We start from the raw sequence: 27,733 nt of genomic DNA on the forward strand, positions 1-27,733 counted from the left end.
TGCAATTATTTTTCAAGGAAATGCACGGCTATAAAGTAGTTCCAGGTCTTGACTGCATAACGGTTCCATATCACTTTGCCAAATTAAGTTATTTCAAAGAGCCCTACAGGCTACCACAACAAAATAACCAATTAAAACAAAGACATTGGTTAAGTACATCTGAAAAGAACATCAAACAATGTCTAAAACAACCTACATTTATTTCAATTTGTGCACACACGCACACACATACGCACTCACATACGCACACACACACACACATACGCGCTAACACGCCCTTACATACGCGCACACACGCTAACACACACTCACATACGCATACGCACAAACACATACGCCCACACACACATACGCACTTACATACATGCACACACACGCTAACACGCACTCACATATGCACACACGCTAACACGCACTCACATACGCACACACTAACATGCATTCACATACGCGCACACACATACGCGCACACACGCTAACATGCACTCACATATGCGCACACACACACACATACCCTCACATACGTACACACACACGCACTCACATAGGCACGCGCTCACATATGCACACACGCTAACGCACTCACATACGCACACACTAACATGCATTCACATACGCACACACTCACATATGCACACACACGCTAACACGCACTCACATACGCACACACATGCAAACATGCATTCACATACGCACACACACACATATGCACACACTCACACATACGCACACGTGCACTCACATAAGCACACACATGCACACACACGCACTCATATACGCGCACACATGCACTCACATACGCACACACAGTCACATACACGCACATGTGCACACATATGCACACACACACATATGCACACACGCTAACACGCTAACATGCATTCACATACGCGCACACACACACACATACGCACGCACTCACATACACACACACATACACACACAAATGCACACACTCACATTCACACATACGCACACATACACACACGCACTCACATACGCACATACACACGCAAGCACTAACATAGGTACACACGCACTCACATAAGCACACACACACACATACGCACACACATACGCACACACGCTAACATGCATTCACATACGCGCACACACACACATATACGCACATGCTAACATGCACTCACATACACACACATATGTTCACATTCACACATACGCACACACACACACATATGCACACACACTCACTCACATACGCAAACATACATATGCACATACACGCTAACATGCACTCACATACGCTAACACGCACTCACATACGCACACACACATATGCACACACACGCTAACACACACTCACATACACACACACGCTAACACACACTCACATACGCACACACACACATTTGCACACACACGCACTCACATATGCACACACACACGCACGCACATACGCACACACACGCTAACATGCACTCACATTCGCACACACACACATGGACAACAAGCTCTGCGAGCTGAGAGCATGGATTTCTTTCCAATGAGAGACGAGGGAATGCTGCATTATCTGCCTTACAGAAACTTGGATGTCTACGGAGATTCCAGACTCAGCCATCGAACCCGCGGGGTTCTCCATGCACTGAGCGGACAGAGTGAAAGACCTCTCAGGTAAAAGCAGAGGTGGTGGTGTATGTTTTATGATCAACAAATCCTGTTATGATCAGAGGAACGTACATTATCTCAAGTCTTTCTGCTCTCCTGATCTGGAAATTCTCATGCTTCTGTGTCGACCATTCTGGCTACTGAGGGAATTCACAGCGGTCATTATCACAGCTGTGTACATCCCGCCACAATCCGACACAGACTGGGCACTCAAGGAACTGTATGGGTTTATAAGCAAGCAGGAAACCGCGCACCCTGAGGCCGTGTTCATTTTGACCAGGGACTTTAACAAAGCCAACTTCAAGTCAATAGCACCAAAATACTACTAACACATCGGTTTCAACACACGAGGGGTTTTGGACCATTGCTACTCTCCCTTCTGGGAAGGCTACAAATCCCTCCCCCGTCCACCATTTGGCAAATCGGACCACTCTTCCGTTCTGCTTCTGCTCGCTTACAGGCAGAAACTGAAACAGGAAGCACCTGCCCTCAGAACGATCCATTGCTGGTCGGACCAATCAGATTCTATGCTACAAGACTGTTTTGATCACGCAGACTGGGAGATGTTCCGGTCCGCCTCTGATGACGACATTGAGGTCTACGCTGTTAGCATAACATGTTTCATCAGGAATTGCATAGATGATGTAGTGCCAAAACTATACGGATCTGCCCTAACCAGAAACCATGGATTAATAGCGTTCGTGCAGCAATTAATGCACGGACCTCTGCTTTTAATTCCAGGAACGCGGAGGAGCATAAACAAGCCAGTTATGCCCTCCGCAAAACAATCAGAGCAGCCAAACGCCAATACAGGGACAAGATTGAAGGACAGTTCAACACCACCGACTCTAGAAAAGTCTTCTTCTCAGTCCTTAAACAACTCAAGCGTCAGCTCCAGAGGTTCAAGTTTGTCCTATGTTAAGAAACAAGAAGCTGCTGCAGAAATTGCTGCAACTGAAGCAACTTTAGAAATATTACAACAACAAGAACGTGAAATAGAGGAACTCCAAAGACTTGAGGCTGAAGAGAAAAGGACAATAGCAGAACAAGAAGCAGAAGCTTATAAGCGTCGACTAGAAAGAGAAGAAGAAGAAGCTAGACTGTGTGTAAAGTTTGAAGCTGAAAATGCCACCAGACGGAAGGCATTGGAAGACAAGCGCAGAGAGCTAGAATGCTTGGAGATGCTTAAGAAGTTAAATGCTGCAAAGGCACGGATGCAAGTCTATGAGCAGACAGAAAACTCAAAGGATGAAACCAGAGAGTTACTCCATGACTGTGCACCTGTGCAGAAGAAGCACATACCTAAATCAAGCAGCTCCTTGTTCAAGCACACACCTCCACACAAAGTAGTAACAAAATCACATCAAGAAGATAGCACTGCAGACCTTGTTAGGATGTTAGCAGAATCAATCAGTTCAAGTTGTCTTCCTATAACAGAACCTGCAACATTCTATGGAGATCCACTCAGATTTAGTGATTGGAAAATATCTTTTCAAACTTTGATTGACAGAAAGAACATACCAGTAAGTGAAAAGATTTACTACTTACGAAAGTATGTTGAAGGACCAGCTAAGAAAGCCATTGAAAGTTACTTCCTATTGGGCACAGAGTCAGCTTATCATGCAGCATGGGCTATTCTAGAAGAAAGGTATGGAAATCCGTTCATCATTGCCAAAGCCTTTAGGGACAAGCTTAATTCATGGCCCAAGATAGGTCCTAAGGACAGTGTTGAGCTGAGGGAATTTACTGATTTTCTCAGAGGCTGTGAAACAGCTATGACTGAGATTAAAAGCCTTAAAGTTCTCAATGACTGTAACGAAAACCACAAGATCCTTTCCAAACTTCCTGATTGGTTAGCCTCGAGGTGGAATCGTCAGGTAATAGAGACTGAAGAAGAAACTAAGACGTTTCCTACCTTCAGTCAGTTTGTGGAGTTTCTTGCAAAAGAAGCTAAGATCGCTTGCAACCCAGTGACATCCCTTCATGCTCTAAAGTGTACTGAGGTTGGAAAAGGAAAGGTAGTAAGAAATCAAGGCACTAGAGTGAAGGTGTTAGCTGTTCAGTCTAGTGAGAAAACAGATGCAAAATGCGCTTTCTGTGATAAACCAGGACATGCTATTCACAAATGTCGGAAGTTTACAGAGAAAAATGTAGCTGAACGGATTAAGTTTGTTCAAATGAATAAGTTATGTTTTGGCTGTTTGAAGCCTGGCCATCGCTCAAAGAACTGTGAGGATAGAAGTGTATGTGAGACATGTCAGAAGAAGCACCCTACATGTCTACATGAAGACCGCACAAAAGAAACAAAGAAGTTTTCAAAATTGGAACAAACAAATGAGAAGTTACAGAAAAGAAATCAAGAGCTGACACAGAATAAAGAGACCACATTTGATGCAACATCCAATCGAGTTGTACTGGATGTGAACAATACTCATACCTCTACAATTGTACCAGTATGGGTCTCAACTACCAATGAACCAAACCATGAAGTTCTTGTTTACTCACTTCTTGACACTCAGAGTGACACTACCTTTATCCTTGAAGAGATAGCGCAAGCTCTTGATACAACAAAAGAATATGTGCAACTGAAACTCTCAACAATGGTATCCAAAAGCACAGTTGTTCCATGTCAAAAGTTAACTGGCTTACAAGTGAGAGGATTTTATTCAAGCAAGAAAATCTCCTTGCCAGTAACTTATTCAAGAGAGTTCATCCCTGCGAATAGAACTCACATTCCTACACCCAAAACTGCAAGAGCTTGGCCACATCTAATGCACATAGCTGAGAAAATTGTCCCTCAACAAGTTTGTGATATTGGCCTTCTAATTGGCTACAATTGTCCTCAAGCTCTCCTGCCCAGAGAAATAGTATCTGGTAAAGAAAATCAGCCCTTTGCTCAAAGGACGGATCTAGGCTGGAGCATTGTTGGTGGTGGTAAATCCTGTGTAGACTATGGTGACGCCATTGGAGTGAGTCATCGTATCATTGTGAAACAAGTGATGCCAAGTTTGCCATCTTCCTTCAATCTGACGAATGAAGTTAAATATATCTGTAGAACACAGATCAAGGAAATAGTCACTCCACCAAATGTCATCAAATTGCTAGAGTCTGATTTCATTGAGAAAGCATCAGAGCATAGTCATGTTTCTCAAGAAGACCTGCGTTTTCTATCAAAATTGAAAACAGGCATCAGACTCAAGGGAAATGGTCATTATGAAATGCCTTTGCCTTTCAAGGAAGAAAGACCAAAGCTGCCCAACAATAAGGAATGTGCCATGCACTGTCTCAGATGCTTAGAGAAAAGGCTAAAAAGAGATGAGAAATACTATAAGGACTATGTAGCTTTTATGGATGAGACAGTTGCTCGAGGCGATGCTGAAAAAGTCCCAGTTGAAGAAATCGATAAGCACCCTGTTTGGTATATTCCCCACCACGGGGTTTATCATCCTCAAAAGCCTGGGAAAATCCGGGTTGTCTTTGACTGCTCAGCAAAGTTCCATGGTACATCCCTCAATGAGCATCTGTTAATTGGTCCAGAGTTAACCAACACCCTTGTAGGCGTTCTCTGTCGTTTTCGTATGGGTCCAGTAGCAATCATGTGCGATTATTGAGCGCATGTTTCATCAATTTCAGGTCAAGCCTGAAGACCAAGACTATATAAGATTCCTTTGGTGGGAGAAAGGAGCTCTAGAATCCCAGCCACAGGGCTATAGAATGAGGGAACATTTGTTTGGTGCAGCCTCATTGCCCGGATGTGCCAACTATGGACTCAAACACCTTGCTGCCCAGGGGCGAGGAAATTTCAGTGAAACCTCCATTCGATTCATAGAAAGAAATTTCTATGTCGATGATGGACTGACAAGTGTCTCATCAGTGGGTGAAGCTATCCAGCTAATTGAGGAAACAAGAGAACTCTGCAGCACAGGGAGACTTCGTTTGCACAAATTTGTGTCGAATAGCCAAGAAGTGATAGCATCAATTCCCCAGGAAGAATGTGCTGAGAGTTCTATGGTGCATGACTTAACTTTGGGTGAGCTTCACATGGAATGGGCACTCGGTGTGAATTGGTGTGTCACATCTGACAGTTTCCAGTTCCTAGTATCTGTTAAGGAACAACCACTTACTAGAAGAGGAGTCCTGTCCACAGTGGCTTCCGTGTATGACCCACTTGGCTTTGCAGCGCCTTTCATCCTTGTTGGTAAGCAAATATTGCAGATGATGTGTCAAGACAAAGTTGGTTGGGATGAAGCACTTAAGGATGACTTGCAACCACAGTGGGAACATTGGATTTCAGGGCTACAAAGCTTGGCAGATGTCAAGATTCAGCGATGTTATCTGCCAACAACTATCAAGGATGTTCAGCATTACGAGCTTCAAGCTAAATACTTTTTATGCTCGTTTCGAGGGAAATAACACCACCTCCAGGGAATTAATATCATCACAGAATTCAAAGTGGAATAAAAACTCCGCCGTGAACACTGCTGCCTCTCTCCCAGATGAGCTAAATACTTTTTATGCTCGTTTCGAGGGAACTTACTTCATTGGCTGCTTTTTACCAAAAGGAGAACTTAATCTTGCATCTGATGTCCTTTTTAACTTCATATGAGTAGAATGTAAATATTAGAACTTGAACACTCTTTGACTTTCCATGCAGTGCAGACATCTGTCTTTTTGAGCCACTCTGAGCTTTTTTCATAATAAAAGTCTCCACTCAAACCAGCACTTTACTAAGCAGTTTCAAATTAAAGGTCACCAACAAGACACTGAAGCTGGCAGCACAGAGCAGATGTAATCTCTGATTAGTCTCTCAAAGCATTTGCTGATGATGGTGGTCAGAGCAACAGGATGCCAGTCATTTAAGCAAGTGATTTTGGTTTGCTTTGGTACTGGCACAATGGTGGACGTTTTAAAGCATGTGGGGACAAAAGACAAGGAGAGGGAAAGGTTGAAAATGTCTGTAAAAACACCAGCCAGTTGGTTTGCGCACACTCTGATGATGCGGCCCAGAATGCCGTCTGGACCTGCGGTTTTACGGCGGCCGAAGATACAGAGGTTAGTTCACTCTCTGTCTCTGTAGCGGATGTAACCCGATCCTTCCGACATGTGAATATCCGTAAAACCGCAGGTCCAGACGGCATTCTGGGCCGCATCATCAGAGTGTGCGCAAACCAACTGGCTGGTGTTTTTACAGACATTTTCAACCTTTCCCTCTCCTTGTCTTTTGTCCCCACATGCTTTAAAACGTCCACCATTGTGCCAGTACCGATATGTGACCTCTGAAGAGAACCCGGCTGATTACGCATCCAGAGGCCTTACAGCAGAAGAGCTCATCACCTCCAATTGGTTTACAGGACCACAGTTCCTGTGGAAAAATGAATTGCCCAGAGATGTTAAGGTGGGAGATATCGAAGTCGATGACCCAGAGTTTCGAAAAGCACAGGTTCATAATACCCATACAAATGAAGAAAAATCATTACTTGATCAGCTCAACAAGTTTTTTGATTGGACAAGAGCGGTGAAAGCTATTGCGAGACTTAAGAGACGTGCCAAGGAAGCCACAGGTCTCAATCCAAGAGTCAACGAAGCCTCAATTATTGAAGAGAGAAAGGAGGCAGAATTGACCATTATCAAAATGGTTCAACAATCAGCCTTTTGTGATGTGATACAGAGTCTCAAACATCAGAAGGAGATTAAATCCAACAAAAAATTGCATCAGCTAAATCCCTTCTTAGATAAGCATGGTATCCTCAGGGTGGGAGGTCGGCTAACACATGCTGCATTACATCCGCATGTGAGACATCCTGCAATTCTCCCAAAGGACAGTCAGATATCATCCTTACTCATCAAACATTATCATGAACAAGTGCGTCACCAAGGGAGAGGGATGACTATGAACGAATTGCGTTCAAATGGTATCTGGATCTTGGGATGTAGCAAGGCGGTTTCCTCATACATCTACAAATGCACTAAGTGCAGGAAATTTAGAAGACCCACTGAAGAGCAGAGGATGGCAGATCTCCCGCAGGAACATATGGAGACAACTTCTCCTTTTACATACTGCGGAATGGACTGCTTTGGTCCTTTCTACATCAAGGAAGGAAGAAAAGAGCTAAAGCGTTATGGGCTTCTATTTACTTGCATGTGCTCAAGAGCTGTGCATGTAGAAATGTTGGATGATTTATCCACTAACGCATTCATTAATGTGTTACGTACTTTCATTGCCATACGTGGACCTGTGTGTCAACTTAGATCTGACCAGGGCACTAATTTTTTTGGTGCAAGACGAGAATTTGCTGAAGCACTAAAAGAAATGAATCCAGAAAGCCTAAAGGAGTTTGGCTGTGAGTTCATCATGAATACCCCATCAGCCAGTCACACAGGGGGCATTTGGGAGAGGCAAATTCGGACAGTAAGAAGTGTCTTGACAACCATTCTGGATCAGTCAGCTCAAAGACTGGATAGTGCCTCTTTAAGAACATTTCTCTATGAAGTCATGGCTATCATAAATAGCCGACCATTAACAACAGAGCATCTAAATGATCCATCTGGTCCACAACCTCTTACACCTAACCACATATTGACTATGAAGTCTTCAGTAATTTTACCACCACCTGGAGAGTTCGTTAACGAAGACGTTTATCTTCGTAAAAGATGGCGCAAAGTGCAATTTTTAGCTAATGTATTTTGGTCACGTTGGAGGAAAGAATATCTTCTAAACCTTCAACAAAGGCAGAAATGGCACAAATGCCGTAGAAATGCAAAGGTCAATGACATTGTCATTCTGAAAGAGGACACAGCTCCATGCAGTCAATGGAAGTTAGCGAAGGTGACAAAAGTGCACACTGGCACAGATGGCTGTGTCAGAACAGTGAAGTTATTGATCAGTGATTCAACACTGGATAGAAGTGGCAAGCGTGTTACAAACCCAACTTACCTTGAAAGGCCCATCCAGAAAATTGTTACCCTAATTGAAGCAGATTAAGAATTCCTACCATTCCTTGGGTTAGTCTATAATATTTTTGGTTAAGTGTTATGAAGTTACAAAAATCACAAGAAAGTGCTTTGGTGGGAGTGTAACTGTCTTAGAAGTCAGTTTGTATTTCTTGTTTATTTAATTATTTTGAAAGTGTCTTGTTGGGGACCTTTAATTTGAAACTGCTTAGTAAAGCGCTGGTTTGAGTGGAGACTTTTATTATGAAAAAAGCTCAGAGTGGCTCAAAAAGACAGATGTCTGCACTGCATGGAAAGTCAAAGAGTGTTCAAGTTCTAATATTTACATTCTACTCATATGAAGTTAAAAAGGACATCAGATGCAAGATTAAGTTCTCCTTTTGGTAAAAAGCAGCCAATGAAGTAAGTTTTTCATTTATATTATATGTGATTGTTAGATTGTTTTGCTGTGTGGAAGAGAACAATATCTGTACAAATACTATAGTTAAGCTTTTAAAGTGAACTTAACTCTGTTTAAAATGTTTACAAAGACAACATTTATTTATATAATATATTCATGTGTTTTATATTCTTTGTTTTCACTTTATATTTGTGTATTTAGTTCTCACGGCATCTTGAGTTGGTTGATTATGAACCAGTCAATAAATCGCCAGTCATCAGAGAATCCTTGTGCTCGTGAAATTACTCAGGGGAGTTATACCCCTGTTTCAGAACAGTCAAGCAAGCTACAGGTCTGTAAACACCCTAAATCACTCTGCTGCAATTGCAGTTTTACTCATGTTGTTATTTCGTCAGAGAGAGATAGTTGCGGTGAGTCGATATGTGTGTCACCCCTCCACCATTTTTAATCGGCATGTTGTGGAACCTGAAACATGTAGGTCATCTACATATATTTGCCATAGTTAACTGTAGATTTGATTAAATAAAGGAAAGACGGAATTCAGCATAAAAATGGTTTTTATAATAATAAAAAAGTTGTGGAAGACTACAGGCAAAGTGTTTCTCAAAAGTTATTTTTTTTAAAGTTTGATGATTCAATAGACATAACAATAAAAAATAGACAGTAACATAAGCACTGAAATGACAGTTTTACAAAGTCACTAAGTGGTTGAATAAAACAAGACAATGAGAAAACAAAATCCTGGAAAGACAAGAAAAAAAATGTAAATACAGAACAATACAAAAAATAATAAAAATGTAATGGTGAGCAAATGTTCCCTCATTTTCACAGGAATAAGCAACCAAGGGTGCATGAGAAGCTCCCTTGTATCTAAACAGTATGTGACTATTTAGAGAACATTTTACTCCTTGTAGATATAAAGGCTTGTGTTTTTTACAAGTTTCCAAGTAAAGTCTCATGTCTTTTATCATTAGTCCAAGTCAAGTAACAAATCATTTAAGGCCTAATATAAGTCCCATACATATATAAGTATATATTTTAAAAATATATTATTTCAAAGGACTTAATAGAAAATGTGAGCAGTTGGCCGAACTCCCTTGTATCTAAACAGTATTTCAATATTCAAAGAACATAATTCTCCTTGTAGACATAAAGACGTGTCTGTGTTGTTTGTGACTTTCAAACTGAAGTCTAAGTCAAGTCTAAAGCCAATTGCCTATGAATCTGAGACTCGCTGTTCCAGCAAGGCAGCAAACGTGGAGTGCTTGTTGAAATGCTTTTTAGATCTGACACCACAGTATAACATGAAGAATTAATATTTCCAATCACTCAGAGACTGGTGTTTTTAAAAGCTGATTTTGTCCTGGCCACTGGCATTGGAGGAGATGGTGTCGTTTGTCTGCTTGGCACCTTGTGACTCTGAGAGGCGTGAACAAGTGGAGAAGCGAGTTGAACGGAAGCTCAGATACTCTTCTGTAAAAGCCGTCTCGAGAACCAGGAGCAGGGACTGTTTAAGCTTCCTCTTAAACTCTTCACACATAAACACATATAGAATGGGGTTCAGACAGCTGTTTAGATAAGCCAGGAAGGTAACATAAATTCCTGACTCTTCAATTATCTTCTTAGCACTCCATTTATTCTGAACTGCGCTGATGTAACACAATTGTTGAACATGGAAAGGAAACCAGCATATGAAAAAGGCCATGATCACAGCCATAATGACCCGGAAGGGTCTAAGTTGCTTTCCTCTTTTGAGGCGTTTGGCCCGCACACCAATAGCTATGTATGAAGATGCAATGATCAGGAAAGGGATGAGGAAGCCCACCAAAAACCTGTATGTGATCAGAGACTTTAAAATATCAGTGGTGCTTCTAAAGCTGCAGTATTTAATTTTAGTAATATTGTCTTCGTATACTGAGCGATTTAAGAAGAAAGGAATGCTGCAGCTGATAGATAAAACCCACACAAATGTGCAGATGATTCTGGCTTTGACGAGTGTTCGTTTATTCTGAGCCCATACAATCACCCACGTGCACAGGCATCGGTCCAGGCTGATAGCTGTCAGAAAGAAAATGCTTGCAAACATGTTTAGCACCGCTACGAGGGAGACAAATTTGCACATTAAGTCACCGAACTGCCAAGCCATCTTGTTAAATGTAGTAACGATGTTGAGGATCAGGACTAAAATGAAGATGAAGTCTGCAATCGCCAAGTTCAGAAACCAAATGGAGTTGACCGTCGTCTTCATTTTGTAGCCAGTCACAAAGATGACTAGACCATTTCCAACGATACCCACAGCAAAGATGACAAAATACGTGCATATAATGAAGATGTCAAGGCTTGATAAATCCATGGAATTGTTAGCTGTGTCTCTGGTCATATTCAGAGGTCCTGAAACGTTGCCCACTACACAAAGGAAAAAGAGAGAAAATGCCTTTTGATAAATGTAAACAAACGTATACATAGAAAAAAAAAAGTAATCATCTCTACAAATTACCAATCCACTGTAAAACATGCTCTAGATAAAATCTTAAGAGTCCATTAGTTTAAAATGCTTGATGATGCACTACTATACACTCAATCTGTAATCAGGATAGTTCACCCCCCCCAAAAAAGAAGAAATTCATACGGATTTGCAACATCATGAGGGTGAGTAACTGATGACAGAATTTTTATTTTTGGGTGAACAATAAGGTACAAGAGACCATGTGATATTGTTAACATTATCACAACTAAATGGTGTTGTTGAGTATATATTCACAATATAGCACGGCTTTGAGTGCCTCATTGCTTTTAGAAAATGGTTACATAATACTACATAATAAAAATTTTAGAACATATTTTATGAAAATGTATTTTACTAAGCAAATTTGTTAAGTGCCATCCTTCTACGTTTATATATATATAGTATACACACACACACACATACACACAATTCCTGACATTTAATTGTAGAAAACATTCCCTGTCTTATGTCAGTTAGGATCACTTCTTTATTTTAAGAATGTGAAATATCAAAATAATAGTAGAGAGAGTGATTTATTTCAGCTTTTATTTCTTTCATCACATTCCCAGTGGGTCAGAAGTTTACATATACTTTGTTAGTATTTAGTAGCGATGCCTTTAAATTGTTTAACTTGGGTCAAACATTTTAAGTAGCCTTCCAAAAGCTTCTCACAACAAGTTGCTAGAATGTTGGCCCATTCCTCCAGACAGAACTGGTGTAACTGAGTCAGGATTGTAGGCCTCCTTGCTCGCACACACTTTTTCAATTCTGCCCACAAATGTTCTGTCGGATTGAGGTCAGGGCTTTGTGATGGCCACTCCAATACCTTGGCTTTGTTGTCCTTAAGCCATTTTGCCACAGCTTTGGAGGTATGCTTGGGGTCATTTTCCATTTGCAAGACCCATTTGCGACCGAGCTTTAACTTCATGGCTGATGTCTTGAGATGTTGCTTCAATATATCCACATAATTTTCCTTCCTCATGATGCCATCTATTTTGTGAAGTGCACCAGTCCCTCCTGCAGCAAAGCACCACCACAACATGATGCTGCCATCCCATGCTTCACAGTTGGGATGGTGTTCTTCGGCTTGCAAGCCTCACCATTTTTCCTCCAAACATAACAATGGTCATTATGGCCAAACAGTTCAATTTTGTTTTATCAGACCAGAGGACATTTCTTCAAAAAGTAAGATCTTTGTCCCATGTGTACTTGCAAACTGTAGTCTGGCTTTTTATGGCAGTTTTGGAGCAGCGATTTCTTCCTTGCTGAGCAGCCTTTCAAGTTATGTCGACATAGGATTTGTTTTACTGTGGATATATATACTTGTCTACCTGTTTCCTCCAGAATCTTCACAAGGTCTTTTGCAGTTGTTCTGGGATTAATTTGCACTTTTTGCACCAAACTACATTAGGAGACAGAATGCGTCTCCTTCCTGAGTGGTGTGATGGCTGCGTGGTCCCATGGTGTTTATACTTATGTACTATTGTTTGTACAGATGAATGTGGTACCTTCAGGCGTTTGGAAATTGCTCCCAAGGATGAACCAGACTTGTGGAGGTCCACAATTTGGCTGATTTCTTTTGATTTTCCCATGATGTCAAGCAAAAAGGCACTGAGTTTGAAGTTAGGCCTTAAAATACATCCACAGGCACACCTCCAATTGACCCCAATTAGCCTATCAGAAGCTAATTGTCTAAAGGCTAGACATCATTTTCTGGAATTTTCCAAGCTGCTAAAAGGCACAGTTAACTTTGTGTATGTAAACTTCTGACCCACTGGAATTGTGATTATAGTCAATTAAAAGTGAAACAATCTGTCTGTAAACAATTGTTGGAAAAAGTACTTGTGTCATGCACAAAGTAGATGTCCTAAATATGAAATCTGTGGAGTGGTTATAAAATGAGTTTTAATGACTTCAACATAAGTGTATGTAAACTTCTGACTTCAACTGTATATACAGTATATATATATATATATATTTTAAAACTGTAGTTTATGCATTTGAGCATACAGTATATGTACGTATTTACAGTACATTCCACTAGTATTTGAAAAAATGTTTTACGTATGAAAATGTCAATTTTTGAAGTATTTTGGAATATATGTTGCATATACAGGTGCATCTCAATAAATTAGAATGTCGTGGAAAAGTTTATTTATTTCAGTAATTCAACTCAAATTGTGAAACTTGTGTATTAAATAAATTCAATGCACACAGACTGAAGTAGTTTAAGTCTTTGGCTCTTTTAATTGTGATGATTTTGGCTCACATTTAACAAAAACCCACCAATTCACTATCTCAAAAAATTAGAATATGGTGACATGCCAATCAGCTAATCAACTCAAAACACCTGCAAAGGTTTCCTGAGCCTTCAAAATGGTCTCTCAGTTTGGTTCACTAGGCTACACAATCATGGGGAAGACTGCTGATCTGACAGTTGTCCAGAAGACAAACATTGACACCCTTCACAAGGAGGATAAGCCACAAACATTCATTGCCAAAGATGCTGGCTGTTCACAGAGTGCTGTATCCAAGCATGTTAACAGAAAGTTGAGTGGAAGGAAAAAGTGTGGAAGAAAAAGATGCACAACCAACCAAGAGAACCGCAGCCTTATGATTGTCAAGCAAAATCGATTCAAGAATTTGGGTGAACTTCACAAGGAATGGACTGAGGCTGGGGTCAAGGCATCAAGAGCCACCACACACAGACATGTCAAGGAATTTGGCTACAGTTGTCGTATTCCTCTTGTTAAGCCACTCCTGAACCACAGACAACGTCAGAGGCGTCTTACCTGTGCTAAGGAGAAGAAGAACTGGACTGTTGCCCAGTGTTCCAAAGTCCTCTTTTCAGATGAGAGCAAGTTTTGTATTTCATTTGGAAACCAAGGTCCTAGAGTCTGGAGGAAGGGTGGAGAAGCTCATAGCCCAAGTTGCTTGAAGTCCAGTGTTAAGTTTCCACAGTCTGTGATGATTTGGGGTGCAATGTCATCTGCTGGTGTTGGTCCATTGTGTTTTTTGAAAACCAAAGTCACTGCACCCGTTTACCAAGAAATTTTGGAGCACTTCATGCTTCCTTCTGCTGACCAGCTTTTTAAAGATGCTGATTTCATTTTCCAGCAGGATTTGGCACCTGCCCACACTGCCAAAAGCACCAAAAGTTGGTTAAATGACCATGGTGTTGGTGTGCTTGACTGGCCAGCAAACTCACCAGACCTGAACCCCATAGAGAATCTGTGGGGTATTGTCAAGAGGAAAATGAGAAACAAGAGACCAAAAAATGCAGATGAGCTGAAGGCCACTGTCAAAGAAACCTGGGCTTCCATACCACCTCAGCAGTGCCACAAACTGATCACCTCCATGCCACACCGAATTGAGGCAGCAATTAAAGCAATAGGAGCCCCTACCAAGTATTGAGTACATATACAGTAAATGAACATACTTTCCAGAAGGCCAACAATTCACTAAAAATGTTTTTTTTTATTGGTCTTATGATGTATTCTAATTTTTTGAGATAATGAATTGGTGGGATTTTGTTAAATGTGAGCCAAAATCATCACAATTAAAAGAACCAAAGACTTAAACTACTTCAGTCTGTGTGCATTGAATTTATTTAATACACAAGTTTCACAATTTGAGTTGAATTACTGAAATAAATGAACTTTTCCACGACATTCTAATTTATTGAGATGCACCTGTATATATTAAAGTACAAGTATGTGATTTTTTTTCAGTGAAAAACATATATGATCGTATCTTTTATATGCATGTTTTACCTATACTGCCATATATCAGATTTCTGTATGGGACGAAACAAACAAAGCCAACAAATGTGATGTGATGTGATGCAATCTATGATCTGAAGACAATTTAAAAGGGCGGTTGTGAATACTCATTAAACCAGGTGGCATCTTGCTCCATCTTCCCCTATACTAGGCTCAAAATTTAGAATGTACTGTATTATATCATGTGTGTTGGGAAAACTTGTAGACTAGATAACACTGAAAATGTTACAGTTATAATGACTATTAAATATATAAATAAAAGTCTTTCAAAAGTGTGAAATCTCTATTCTCATTGTAACTAATGTAATAAATAAGAGTACTGCTATTCATCTAATATTTTTTTTTTTCACCATTGTCTACAGCTTAAGTGTAAGTTCGGGTCAAAACGATCAGGTCAGGCTAAACTAAAATGTGTTTCACACGCAACACATGGTCTGCATAGTTCCACAAACCACACATTGAGGAACTTTTTGTTCAGGTATTGCTGTGACTCATGATAATTATTTATTTGTTTGTTATTTTATTTTTAAATAGCGGTTTACACTGAGAAACATCAGCAGGTAACAGTTGACAATTTCTATTGGATGTCTATTAGAGACCAAGCTTTTAACTTAGTGGTCATGCTGCATAATCTTGATCAATGCTCAGATTCTGAAGAAGGCTAGATAATGACAAACAAATAAAGAGGTGTGGAAAGAATAAATGCCTGCCTTTTTCTTAAGTGATAAACACATCTTCACGCAGTTCAGCTGACTGATAAAATGCCCGTCACACCAATGGTGCGGTTCGTTTTTTTTTGCAGTGTGCACTGACTGTCTCTAAAACAGTAATTCATTTACCGCATCATAAAATGTGCAAAAGCATACCAAATATAGTCATCCATTAGAATATTGCATAGATTCTTACCCATATTCAGTTATTCTTGCTTTTCCTTACTTCTCTCTTCAGGTGTGAGATGTGTAAGCCCACAACAACGTCTATGCATGAACAATTGGTTCCCCTTGCATGAGTTTCCCCTTGTATGAAACAGAGTGTGTGGGGTGGGGTGAATGATGACGCAAGAAGGGAAATAGGCTTCTATAGAAAACAGTTTTGAATATCAACTTTCTAAGGATACAGGAACTTCCATAAGAACCCCAAATGGAACCATAAATAACATTACGAAAACATAGTCCGAAAATGAATGTTAGAATAGCAGTTAAAAATGAAACTGCATTTGATACTGATGTTTTGAGCATACATCTATTATTCAAAACATGCAAATTGGACTTGCCCAAAGTGATAAACAAGTGATCTTGTCAAGGTTTTAATACTGCAGAGGGTGTCATTAGAGGTGTTTCACCATAATGAATGGAGCAAATACTTATTACTTATTCTTTGTTTCTATATTCCCTGATAAAAAGCATCTCAAATATCACATTTCTGATAATAATAGTAATGTGAAGGCAAGCGATTAAAATAATCAATCCACAGAAAGTTTGTCAGTTCTCGTCCATGGGTTTGTTAGACAAATAAATTGCATATGCTGTAAATCATAATTTGATTTACTTTGATGACTGAAATGTGGTCAGATAAGCTGATAAAATCTTTTCATGAACATTCCTGTTCATACATTTTATAAACTGATGCATAAACTTCAAATAACAAATTAAACCTTTTCTGACACATTATACATTATTTTATGGAAAATGGCAAGACTGGCACTAGCAGCGATTTACTACGTTCCATTAGTCTATTATTCCGAATTACCATGGTTAAGGTGTTTGTTAATAGTTTTTAGAATGTAGTGTGCTCTCATGCTGCTGATGTCATGCCTACTTGACCTCTGTACGTGATGTTGTCTCTTTGCTGCACATATGTCAATTAAAAGTCATTATTTTCTGGTTCAAGGAGAGAGATGGTGTGAGCGTCTGTTTCATTACCTTCGTCAATTCTGAACAATTTATTGGTTATCCTACGCTATGCTGTCTACGCCAACCGGTTATGGGCCCAGGAGGGAAGCAGGTAACCGATGGAATAGGTTGTGTTTCAAAAGAGATGAAAAGAATTCAGCATTTTTTGTGCCTCTTGCATTTGCTGGGGCTGAAAGGGCGTTTTGTCAACAGTAGGGAGCAATGAAGAGGCTCTCGTAAGGCATGGAACTTTAATAACTAAAATCAAGGTATATAAGCAGTGCACAATGTGTAGCAATACAGGCTGTTCTAACTCAGTTGCTTTTCTGTTTTCAGGCTTCCACATCAATGAACCACTACCATCTACTGGCCGGTTAATACATGAAAGAACACAACATATTCTCCTGTTCCTTAAAAGGGGTCATGACATGAGGAATCTTCTGACACGTAAGAGGTCATTGTACTATAAAAACATACCGTAAATTTCAGAACTTCCTCCTTAATAGAAAAAGAGCATTTATTTAAACCAGGCTCTAGAAACTGGCCGTTTGGAATTTGTGGAACTTGTGATGTCACAAGGACCAAATACATCTACATAATGACTGCCTCCAGCAAGACATCAATGCCTATTTTTTGTCATTGCACCCTTGGACCTGCGTACTGGTGTTCACAGTCAGTCACAGGTGAAAATATGAGAGGGCCTGTCATTCATCTACAGCAAAGTGGACTTACACAGGACACCTTCATGTGCCTATCTGGATTTAAATATTTTTCTACACTAGATGAACGGCTTTGACCGTTATCAAGCATCTTGCGCCGCTTTTAAAAGACGCTATATCAAGTTATTACTCTAAAAAGGAGAGCTCCATTGTGTTTCATTTAGCTGCGCTGTTTCCTGTTGTTTTGAAGGCATCCTGGACAATTTTTGGACCCATCTGTGCTATATTTATTTGTTGATCTGTTGTAAACATGGACTACAGTGGTGTGAAAAAGTGTTTGCCCCCTTCCTGATTTCTTATTTGTTTGCATGTTTGTCACACTTAAATGTTTCAGATCATCAAACAAGTTTAAATATTAGTCAAAGATAACACAAGTAAACACAAAATGCAGTTTTAAATGAAGGTTGTTATTATTAAGGGAAAACAAAAAATCCAAACCTACATGGCCCTGTGTGAAAAAGTGATTGCCCCCTAAACCTAATAACTGGTTGAGCCACACTTAGCAGCAACAACTGCAATCAAGCATTTGTGATAACTTGCAATGAGTCTTTTACAGCGCTGTGGAGGAATTTTGTCCCACTCATCTTTGCAGAATTGTTGTAATTCAGCCACATTGGAGGGTTTTCGAGCATGAACAGCCTTTTTAAGGTCATGCCACAGCATCTCAATAGGATTCAGGTCAGGACTTTGACTAGGCCACTCCAAAGTCTACATTTTGTTTTTCTTCAGCCATTCAGAGGTGGACTTGCTGGTGTGGTTTGGATCATTGTCCTGCTGCAGAACCCAAGTCTGCTTCAGCTTGAGGTCACAAACAGATGGCCGGACATTCTCCTTCAGGATTTTTTGGTAGACAGCAGAATTCATAGTTCCATTTATCACAGCAAGTCTTCCAGGTCCTGAAGCAGCAAAACAGCCCCAGACCATCACACTACCACCACCATATTTTACTGTTGGTATGATGTTCTTTTTCTGAAATGCGGTGTTACTTTTACGCCAGATGTAATGGGACACACACCTTCCAAAAAGTTCAACTTTTGTCTCGTCAGTCCACAGAGTATTTTCCCAAAAGTCTTAGGGATCATCAAGATGTTTTCTGGCAAAAATGAGATGAGCCTTAATGTTCTTTTTGCTCAGCAGTGGTTTTCGTCTTGGAACTCTGCCATGCAGGCCATTTTTGCCCAGTCTCTTTCTTATGGTGGAGTCATGAACACTGACCTTAACTGAGGCAAGTGAGGCCTGCAGTTCTTTGGATGTTGTTGTGGGGTCTTTTGTGACCTTTTGGATGAGTCGTCGCTGCGCTCTTGGGGTAATTTTGGTCGGCCGGCCACTCCTGGGAAGGTTCACCACTGTTCCATGTTTTCGCCATTTGTGGATAATGGCTCTCACTGTGGTTCTCTGGAGTCCCAAAGCTTTAGAAATGGCTTTATAACCTTTTCCAGGCTGATAGATCTCAATTACTTTCTTTCTCATTTGTTCCTGAATTTCTTTGGATCTCGGCATGATGTCTAGCTTTTGAAGATCTTTTGGTCTACTTCACTTTGTCAGGCAGGTCCTATTTAAGTGATTTCTTGATTGAGAACAGGTGTGGCAGTAATCAGGCCTGGGTGTGGCTAGAAAAATTGAACTCAGGTGTGATAAACCACAGTTAAGTTATGTTTTAACAGGTGGGGCAAACACTTTTTCACACAGGGCCATGTAGGTTTGGATTTTGTTTTCCCTTAATAATAACAACCTTCATTTAAAAACTGAATTTTGTGTTTACTTGTGTTATCTTTGACTAATATTTAAACTTGTTTGATGATCTGAAACATTTAAGTGTGACAAACATGCAAAAAAATAAGAAATCAGGAAGGGGGCAAACACTTTTTCACACCACTGTATATGGACGTTTTTGACGCTTTTCCGGCGATGTGCGCCACGTTTTAAGAGCAGTACAAGTACAACTTTTAAGAACGCGTCTCATTCAGCTGCCGCTGCTGTCTGGGAGAAACACGTGCTGTTCTGTTTGTTTTCAAACATGGAAGATGTGAGATGTCACTCCGGTGAAGACCAGCGTCTCTGCTTTGGCCTGTTGAAGCCGGTTGAAGCACCCAGCATCACCACTGACTGTATTACCTTTGCGTATTCACAACATTTCTGGATGGATTGTAGGCTCATATCAGAGTGAATTGTCACAATATGATTCAAGCTTTGCAAAGGAACTGAAAGATGAGGCAGTTAAACACTACTGGACCGTGCGTACACAGTTTAATTCACGAATGTTTCAAATGTCATTACTGTTTGATAGTTGCTGTGCTTGAGTGAACATTTTGATACATTCAGATGAAATATGTTGGGTATATGTTATGTGTTAACACGGAAATGTAGTTTTATAAATTATAATGTAAAGTTTGTTCATTTTCTTTTGACTGAGTTTGAGGGACTGCACGAAGTCTTAAAGGGCCAGATAACTTTAAACCGAGCTTTTCAGACAGAGAGCAAGAGACAAGGTGGAAAAAGCTAATATATTATTAAATGATGACTGTTTTGGTGCAAAAACACTTTACTGACATTATAAGTGGACCTCAGGGAAGATAATAAAATGATAAAAAAAAAAAAGAGTATGTCATGACCCCTTTAAAAGGCCTTATGAGGACGTTCAGGCGCAGGATGAGGAGGAAGAGGAGGAGGAGGAAACTGAAGAGGTAAGTCCATAGGTTCCATATCAGCTGTATCCGCAACAGGTGCAACAGATCGTGTAAGGTGAGAGGCATGCCACTTCTTCATGTCGGACAACAGGTAAATGCATGGACCAAGTTTGCGCATGAATTTAAGTGGTTTGGAAAATCTTGGGTGTGCTTTCAGAACATGCCTTGGAATGCACGAACATACCTAGTCCCCCTTTTAGAAATCAGGAATGTGAGCTCCATGTTTAGAGTCCGTGTATGTTTTAATTTTCCTTTGCTAGGATGAAACTCTCTGACTAAGCGCATGGACATCGATGCAAGTGACGAAAAGAGGGAGGACATTAAGAAAGTGTGCATCTTTCTGTTATGCAGCAACTCAAAGGGAGACTCGTGGCAGAATGCGGCATGGCACTGTAGATTTGGAGAAATTCCATTACAGTGGTTTTCCACGGCTTCCCATCCACAACAGCAGATTGAATGCAACTTTTGAGCACTAGATGGAACTGCTCGATGGCTCAGTTCGCCGCAGGATGGTACACAGAAGTACATATGTGTTGAATGCCTTTCAGAAATGTCGAGAACTCCGCTGACCTGAACTTGTCATCCATTATCAGACACGACGCAACGTAGATTTTTGAATCTACTGAAGACAGTCAAGAAGCTTATGGCATTCTGGGTCGTGATGGAAGCGGTGAAAGCCACTTCGGGCCACTTGCTGTGATAATCAATTAGTATCAAAGCCAGGGCTCGAGTTGAGGTGGGATGCGAGGGGATGCCATCCCCCTTGTTGCAAGAAATGCCAAAAAGCATCCCTCTTGTAAAACCACCATCCCCCTTACCATCCCCTTTAGATCGATTGTGTCATGTATTATTTAGAACTAATCATGCAAGTATAATTTTTTATTTCCTATGTTTGATAAACAACAGACTTTAAATAAGGGTGAATAACCGGTTCTCCCGGACATGGGTGAGGTTGCCAGATTTCTATTGGTGAAATCCCACAATTAGATCTTGACACTTGAACAGTTTCGATATATTTTGCCAGGGGGACAAGCTCTCTCTCCTTTACAAAAAGATGCCAGTTTTCTGAAAACACTGGCAAACAGGTATGTCAGAGTTTAGTGATGGGTTGATTTGTCTTTCCTAGTGTTCACATGAAACATGCCGCTGAAGGTAATGCAAGTTTTCAAAAGTTTCGCACACTTACAAAAATGGCCAAGATTACAGTTCAAGGAAATATTTTGCCTTTTATTTTAAAGAAGACAGAAGATATTGCTATGACAAGTGTACAGTTACACTACATGTTTTTAATTCCAAAAAATGTTAGGGTTTCACCCATTAAACGCTTTTGTGTGTAGAACTGTTTAAGCATCCTTCATAGAAACAGCCCAAACTAGTTCAAACTAGTGATTTAGAAAAAAAATAAAAATAATTCATGATCATAACGTGGATTCTTTTGACAAGATTCATTATAAAAAAAAATTACAGAGGGTAACGGGTGCATATTATGGCCATGTGTCCTAAGGGTCAATGAAGTGATGCTCATTTTTGTCCAGATCTATTAAATTAAAAATGCTTAAAAAATAGTTAGCCAGAGGGGCCTGGGTAGCTCAGTGGTAAAAACGCTGGCTACCACCCCTGGAGTTCACTAGCTCAAATCCCTGGGCGTGCTGAGTGACTCTAGCCAGGTCTCCTAAGCAACCAAATTGGCCCAGTTGCTAGGGAGAGTAGAGTCACATGGGGTAACCTCCTCGTGGTCACTATAATGTGGTTCGTTCTCGGTGGGACGCATGGTGAGTTGAGCATGGATGCTGCAGTGGATGGCGTGAAGCCTCCACACATTCTATGTCTCTGTGGCAACGTGCTCAACAAGCCACGTGATAAGATGCACAGGTTGACGGTCTCAGACTTGGAGGCAGCTGGGATTCATCCTCCCCCACCCAGAATGAGGCAAATCACTACACTACACAAGGACTTAAAAGCACATTGGGAATTGGCCATTCCAAATTGGGAGAAAAAAAAATAGTTAGCCATTTTGTTATGTTGACCATAAAAACCATAAAACAGAGTGAACACATTTAAACCCTCAAGACTGAGCGTGAAGTTTAAAAAAAAAAAAAACATCTGATATTTATTTTGACATTTTTATGAAAAGGAAAATTTTGTTCAAGTCATGGTGTAACCCTGAGAACTTTTAGACTCAAAAATTCATAATATTTATATTTTTTCACAAAAGTGTTTGAAAACTTTTTGGAAATTAATGATTAAGTTGTTTATACACTCATGTACTCAAGGTGCAAAGAAAGTATTATAATACTTTTTTTTTATTGATGGTTACACCACTTGACAATTTGAAATGTTGATTTTTTTTTTTTTATTGAAGAAAATCCTATAAAGGTTTTTTAAAAATGTATGAAACCAAATTGGATACAAAGATTTCATTTCTGAGAACATGACACATGTTTAAAACTAGATTTGTTTTTAAAAGATTTCTCCTTTTAACACATTGGACAACCTTATTTGTCAGTGGCTCATAAGTATTAGAGGGGGTTAGTCCATAATTACAGTTTTGTTGGGCTCCTGTAGATCTATACACAAACAAATGCCACCCGACTTTTTCTGTACAAAAACATTTGGGGAGACCCATGGCGAGGCATTCACTCTCTTGACGATGCCTAATTTGAGGAGGCGCTGGACTTTCTGCACTGACAGCACTACGGACAGTTTAGGGTAAGTTTTTGGTGCACAAAAGCAATAACTGTAGAAGTGTTTACTTTGTGCACAAAGCCTTTGGCACAACCCAGAGCAGGTGAAGACATTGAAGTCGAGAGGCACATTACAGGAGCCGATGACGGTGTTGGTGCTGGCAGAATAGAACAGCCTTCAAAGCGCAGATGCAGACCTTTTATTAGATCCATTCAGAGCAGAGCCGTGCCGGATTCAACTACAAAGATAGATATGGAGCATGTTACATCATCCTTGGAGACTGTGACAGGTAAGCAACCAAGTACAGGGATCGGAGCATGGGAATACGTCACCAATTTCACGTAAGGAGGCAACAATGTGTCATTTTTTAAAGTGTGTGTCATACACAGCCTTCGGCAGAATGGATACGGAGGGTCAGAGGCAGTTAGTTTGACGGTCCAAAAGACATATTTAGGCAGCACAAAAGTAATCCACACTCCAGTCGATCAATGAATATCTTCTGAAGCAAATCGATAGGTTTGTGTAAGATACAAATCGATAATTAAAAAGTTTTTAACTTTAAATCGTTGCATAGCTGTATTGCTGTTTGAAATGGCCTAACTCTCACATGACGTTCGTTCCTCTGCTGTATACAAAGCGCGTTTCCGATTTCTCACGTGAACGTGCCATTGTGTTTACTGGGTCGACTGGTTGCAGGAAGTGTTTTTTGAAAGTGAATAAAGTTTTATTTATCTATTTATTTTTTACACAAATCTATCGATTTGCTTCAGAAGACATTAATTGATCGACTGGAATCGTGTGGATTACTTTCATGCTTCCTAAATATGCCTTTTGGACCGTCAATCAGCAAGCAGTGTCATGGCACCCATTCGCTTTCATTGTACGGACATACAGAGCTGCTTATAAAAATCTTCATTTCGGTTCTGCTGAAAAAGGAAAGACATACATATCTGGAATGGCTTAAAGGTGAGTAAATCATGAGAGAATTATAATTTTTGGGTGAACTAATCCTTTAAGGGAAGCCAAAGGTTATTAGCCTGTACAAAGAATTAACATCCCTCCAGAAAGCTGCAGGTGAAAATGATACAGTTTCCATTATTCAGGCAGAAAAGGCCATCACAGCTTTTGATCGCATTGATCCTTAAAGGTTTAAGTCGTTTAGGCCGTTTGCCATCCACATCACACAGAATGATGAAGATATAACTTTTACAGAGTTCAAAACTAAGCTAAGAAATTTTTAATGAACACTGAAAAATATCATGTCAGTTCAAATGATGATAACGTGATGAGAGCGAGTGCCACAGCCCTTAAGAGAAGGGGGAGAGAGTGAAATGTTAACCCGGACAAAACATGCTACAACTGTGTTCAAAAGGGACATAAGGCCCGGGCATGTCCGAATGAACGTCGCAAAAGGCAGACACAGTGGTGTAGCTACTGCAAAAGCTCGACACACAAATATGTATCTTGTGGGTGCAAAAAGAGAGACAGCATAAAACAAGCAACAGATAAAGAGGACAGAGATGAACATGCATTTGTCTTCAAAGGGAGCGACTATCAGCTTAACTGACTGAAACCAAAAGGGCTGAAACGGGAGAAACATCACACATATTTATAGACATCTGAAAGTATAAGAACTGCCACAATAGTATCCAGCTGAAGTAGAAGTGTCTGTGTCCTGCAAGACTACTACAGCCCTTAAGAAAATTGAGAGTTCATGGCCAATTTGCTGCAAAACTTGCTGCAATTTCACCACTGATAATTTTCACATGTGAATGAGCTTTGCAGCAAACTTGTGACAATTGTCCATTGGTCAAAGGTTTGCCGGAGGTTCACCACTACCGGTGAAGAGCTGCAAACTTCTCATTTGCATGTGAAAATAACAAACGGCAAATTTGCTGCTAGTTTAGTTTTTTGTAAGGTAAGATATGTCCACTAAAGTTTGCAGCTCTTTGCCGGTAGTGGTGAACCTCCGGCAAATCTTTGGCAAAAATAGACAATTTGCCGCAAGTTTGCCGCAAAGCTCATTTGCATGTTAAAATTATCAGTGGTGAATTTGCAGCAAGTTTGCAGCAAATTTGCCATGAACTCTCGATTTTCGTAAGGACTGCTCAGCAAGAACTGCTTAAAGCATGAGACCTCAGCACCATATTCACCCCATCAAAATGGTACTGCTGAAAGAAATTGACAAACCCTGTTTGAAATGACAAGGTGCATGCTCATGGAGAGCAAATTACCTATTAACTGCTGCAGTAATTTGTAACAGGTTATTTTTTATTTTATTTTTTGGATTTTTCCCCAATTTGGAATGGCCAATTCCCAATGTGCTTTTAAGTCCTCGTGGTCACGTAGTGATTCGCCTCAGTCCGGGTGGCGGAGGACAAATCCCAGTTGCCTCAGCGTCTGAGATCGTCAACCCACGCATCTTATCACGTGGCTTGTTGAGCGCGTTGCCACAGAGACATAGCGCGTGTGGAGGCTTCATGCCACCCACCGTGGCATCCATGCTCAACTCACCATGCGCCCCACCAAGAACAAACCACATTAAAGCAATCATGAGGAGGTTACCCCATGTGACTCTACCCTCCCTAGCAACCAGGCCAATTTGGTTGCTTAGGAGACCTGGCTGGAGTCACTCAGCACTCCCTGGGATTCGAACTAGCGAACTCCAGGTGTGGTAGCCAGCGTCATTACCACTGAGCTACCCAGGCCCCTGTAACAGGTTATTTAATAGCAGAGTGAAATGGACTCCTTACTGTATGTTGATGGGGAAACAACCTGACTTTCAAAGATGAGGGTATTTGGATCAGTGTACTATGCATACAAACATGAAAAAAAGAAGCTAGACTCCCAGTGTGAAATAGGGATATCTTTCGGGTATGATGGCATACCTAGTCTGTTACCCAGACACTGTAAAGTTCTTAAACACAGGCTTGTGAAGTTTTACAAGAAATGTGTTGTTGAACAACAAACCCAAACTGAGCTGCTAATAGCAGATGATGATTTTCGTGGAAAGGGATATTTTCCCTCCATAGCAACAACAAACATTACTGATCAGAGTCCAAAGAAGACTCGAGAGAGTGAAAACAAAATGGCTGATTGACATGATGGTGCTCAGACAGATGTTCAGAATGCACGTTACCCCAATAGAGACAGAAGAGCTCCTCAATACTTTTCTGACTACATATATGTTGTTGTGTGTGATGAACAGATTCTAACTGATATTGACAACTGTTACAGAGTGTGTAATGTACCACAAACCTTCATGGAAGCTATGAGTTCAACAAAATCACAGGCTTTAAGCTGTGAAAGAGAAAACAGATTCCCTCTGAGAAAAGGATAGTTCCACATTGAACACTCTACCGGGGGAAAACATGCAGTGGGTGGAAGGTGGGTCTATACAATCAAAAACAATGCAGAGGAGTCTAAGACATATAAGGCCAGATATGTTGCTAAGGGTTATAGTCAGTTAATGGGAGTAGACTACAAGGAGACTTTCTCTATCACATCACTACATGCCTTAATGCAAATGCCCAAAATATGACCTAGACCTCGATCAGATGGATGTAAAGACAGCCTACCTGCATGCTCCACTTGACTGTGAGGATTATATGGAACAGCCAGAAGGAATTAAGGTGAAATCAGACACTGGTGAAGGCTAATTTGTAAACTGACTAAGTCAATGTATGGGCAGGAATTGGAACAAAATATTACATGATTACCTGTGTGTAAATGATTTTGTGCAAAATCCTGAAGACCATTGTGTTTACAACACACAAACTGAAAAAAAAAAAAGTGTGATACTGATAGGCTGAGTTTATGACCTGATTATTTCTGCTAGTAACAGCGAGTTACTAAATTATGTGAAAAAGATAGCTAAATTCAAGATGAAGGACCTTGGTAAATTGAAGAGTTTCCTAGGTATTGATTTTGTGGAGTTGTAAAAATGAATCAAAAGAAGTACATACAGTATAAAATAGAAAGGTTCAATATGTCAGACTGTTAACCAAGGTCAACCCCATTTGAGCAAAAGCTAGAGTACAACAGTGATGAAAATCCTGTTAATCCTACCAAGTATCATGTAGCAGTAGGCAGTCTGATTTATGTGATGATGTACTAGACCTGTCTCAGTTATTGTCAAAGCCAAACGAACAAAATTGATGTACAGCGATACATGTGATGAAGTACTTCGTGATGAAGGGTACAATCATTCAAAAGTTATATTACAAGAAAGGTGATGAAAAGCTAAAACTTGTGGCATACAGTGATGCTGACTGGGCATCAGAACTAAATGACAGACAAAGTACAACTGGATACTGTTGTAGTCTAACTGAAAATGGTCCTCTTGTTTCCTGGAAGTCAAAGAAGCAGCCAACAATTGCTTTATCTACAGTATATGCGAAGTACATGGCGTTGGCTGCGACCAGCAAGAAAGTCCATTAGCTGGACCAGCCTGACAAATTGCGTATTTTTTTTTTTCCGTGATCT

The 27,733-nt window shown here is 40.3% G+C and overlaps 2 protein-coding genes across 6 annotated transcripts in view; one reads left to right on the plus strand and one right to left on the minus strand.

The window, feature by feature from the left end:
• The window catches only part of LOC127422483 (protein lin-37 homolog), a 59,185-nt gene extending 41,012 nt beyond the window's left edge, over positions 1 to 18,173 (plus strand). For 4 of the 5 annotated variants that reach the window (XM_051666034.1, XM_051666036.1, XM_051666032.1 and 1 more), the window contains one exon: positions 17,494 to 18,173. The gene's annotated coding sequence lies outside the window, so the exon portion shown is untranslated. Of the gene's footprint in view, positions 1 to 12,827; positions 13,623 to 17,493 lie in introns of those variants that run through there. The other variant, XM_051666031.1, reaches the window with a different exon arrangement.
• si:dkey-42l23.2 (C3a anaphylatoxin chemotactic receptor) lies at positions 9,517 to 16,315 on the minus strand. Its single transcript, XM_051666025.1, has 2 exons — positions 16,172 to 16,315; positions 9,517 to 11,383 (listed from the first exon to the last, which is right to left on the minus strand). The coding sequence occupies exons 1-2, from the start codon at positions 16,173 to 16,175 to the stop codon at positions 10,323 to 10,325; spliced, it is 1,065 nt and encodes a 354-aa protein (XP_051521985.1). The 5' UTR covers positions 16,176 to 16,315; the 3' UTR covers positions 9,517 to 10,322.
• Positions 18,174 to 27,733: the final 9,560 nt, after the last annotated feature.

Source organism: Myxocyprinus asiaticus, chromosome 31, assembly GCF_019703515.2.
Source record: "Myxocyprinus asiaticus isolate MX2 ecotype Aquarium Trade chromosome 31, UBuf_Myxa_2, whole genome shotgun sequence".
NCBI classification, from domain to species: Eukaryota; Metazoa; Chordata; class Actinopteri; order Cypriniformes; family Catostomidae; genus Myxocyprinus; species Myxocyprinus asiaticus.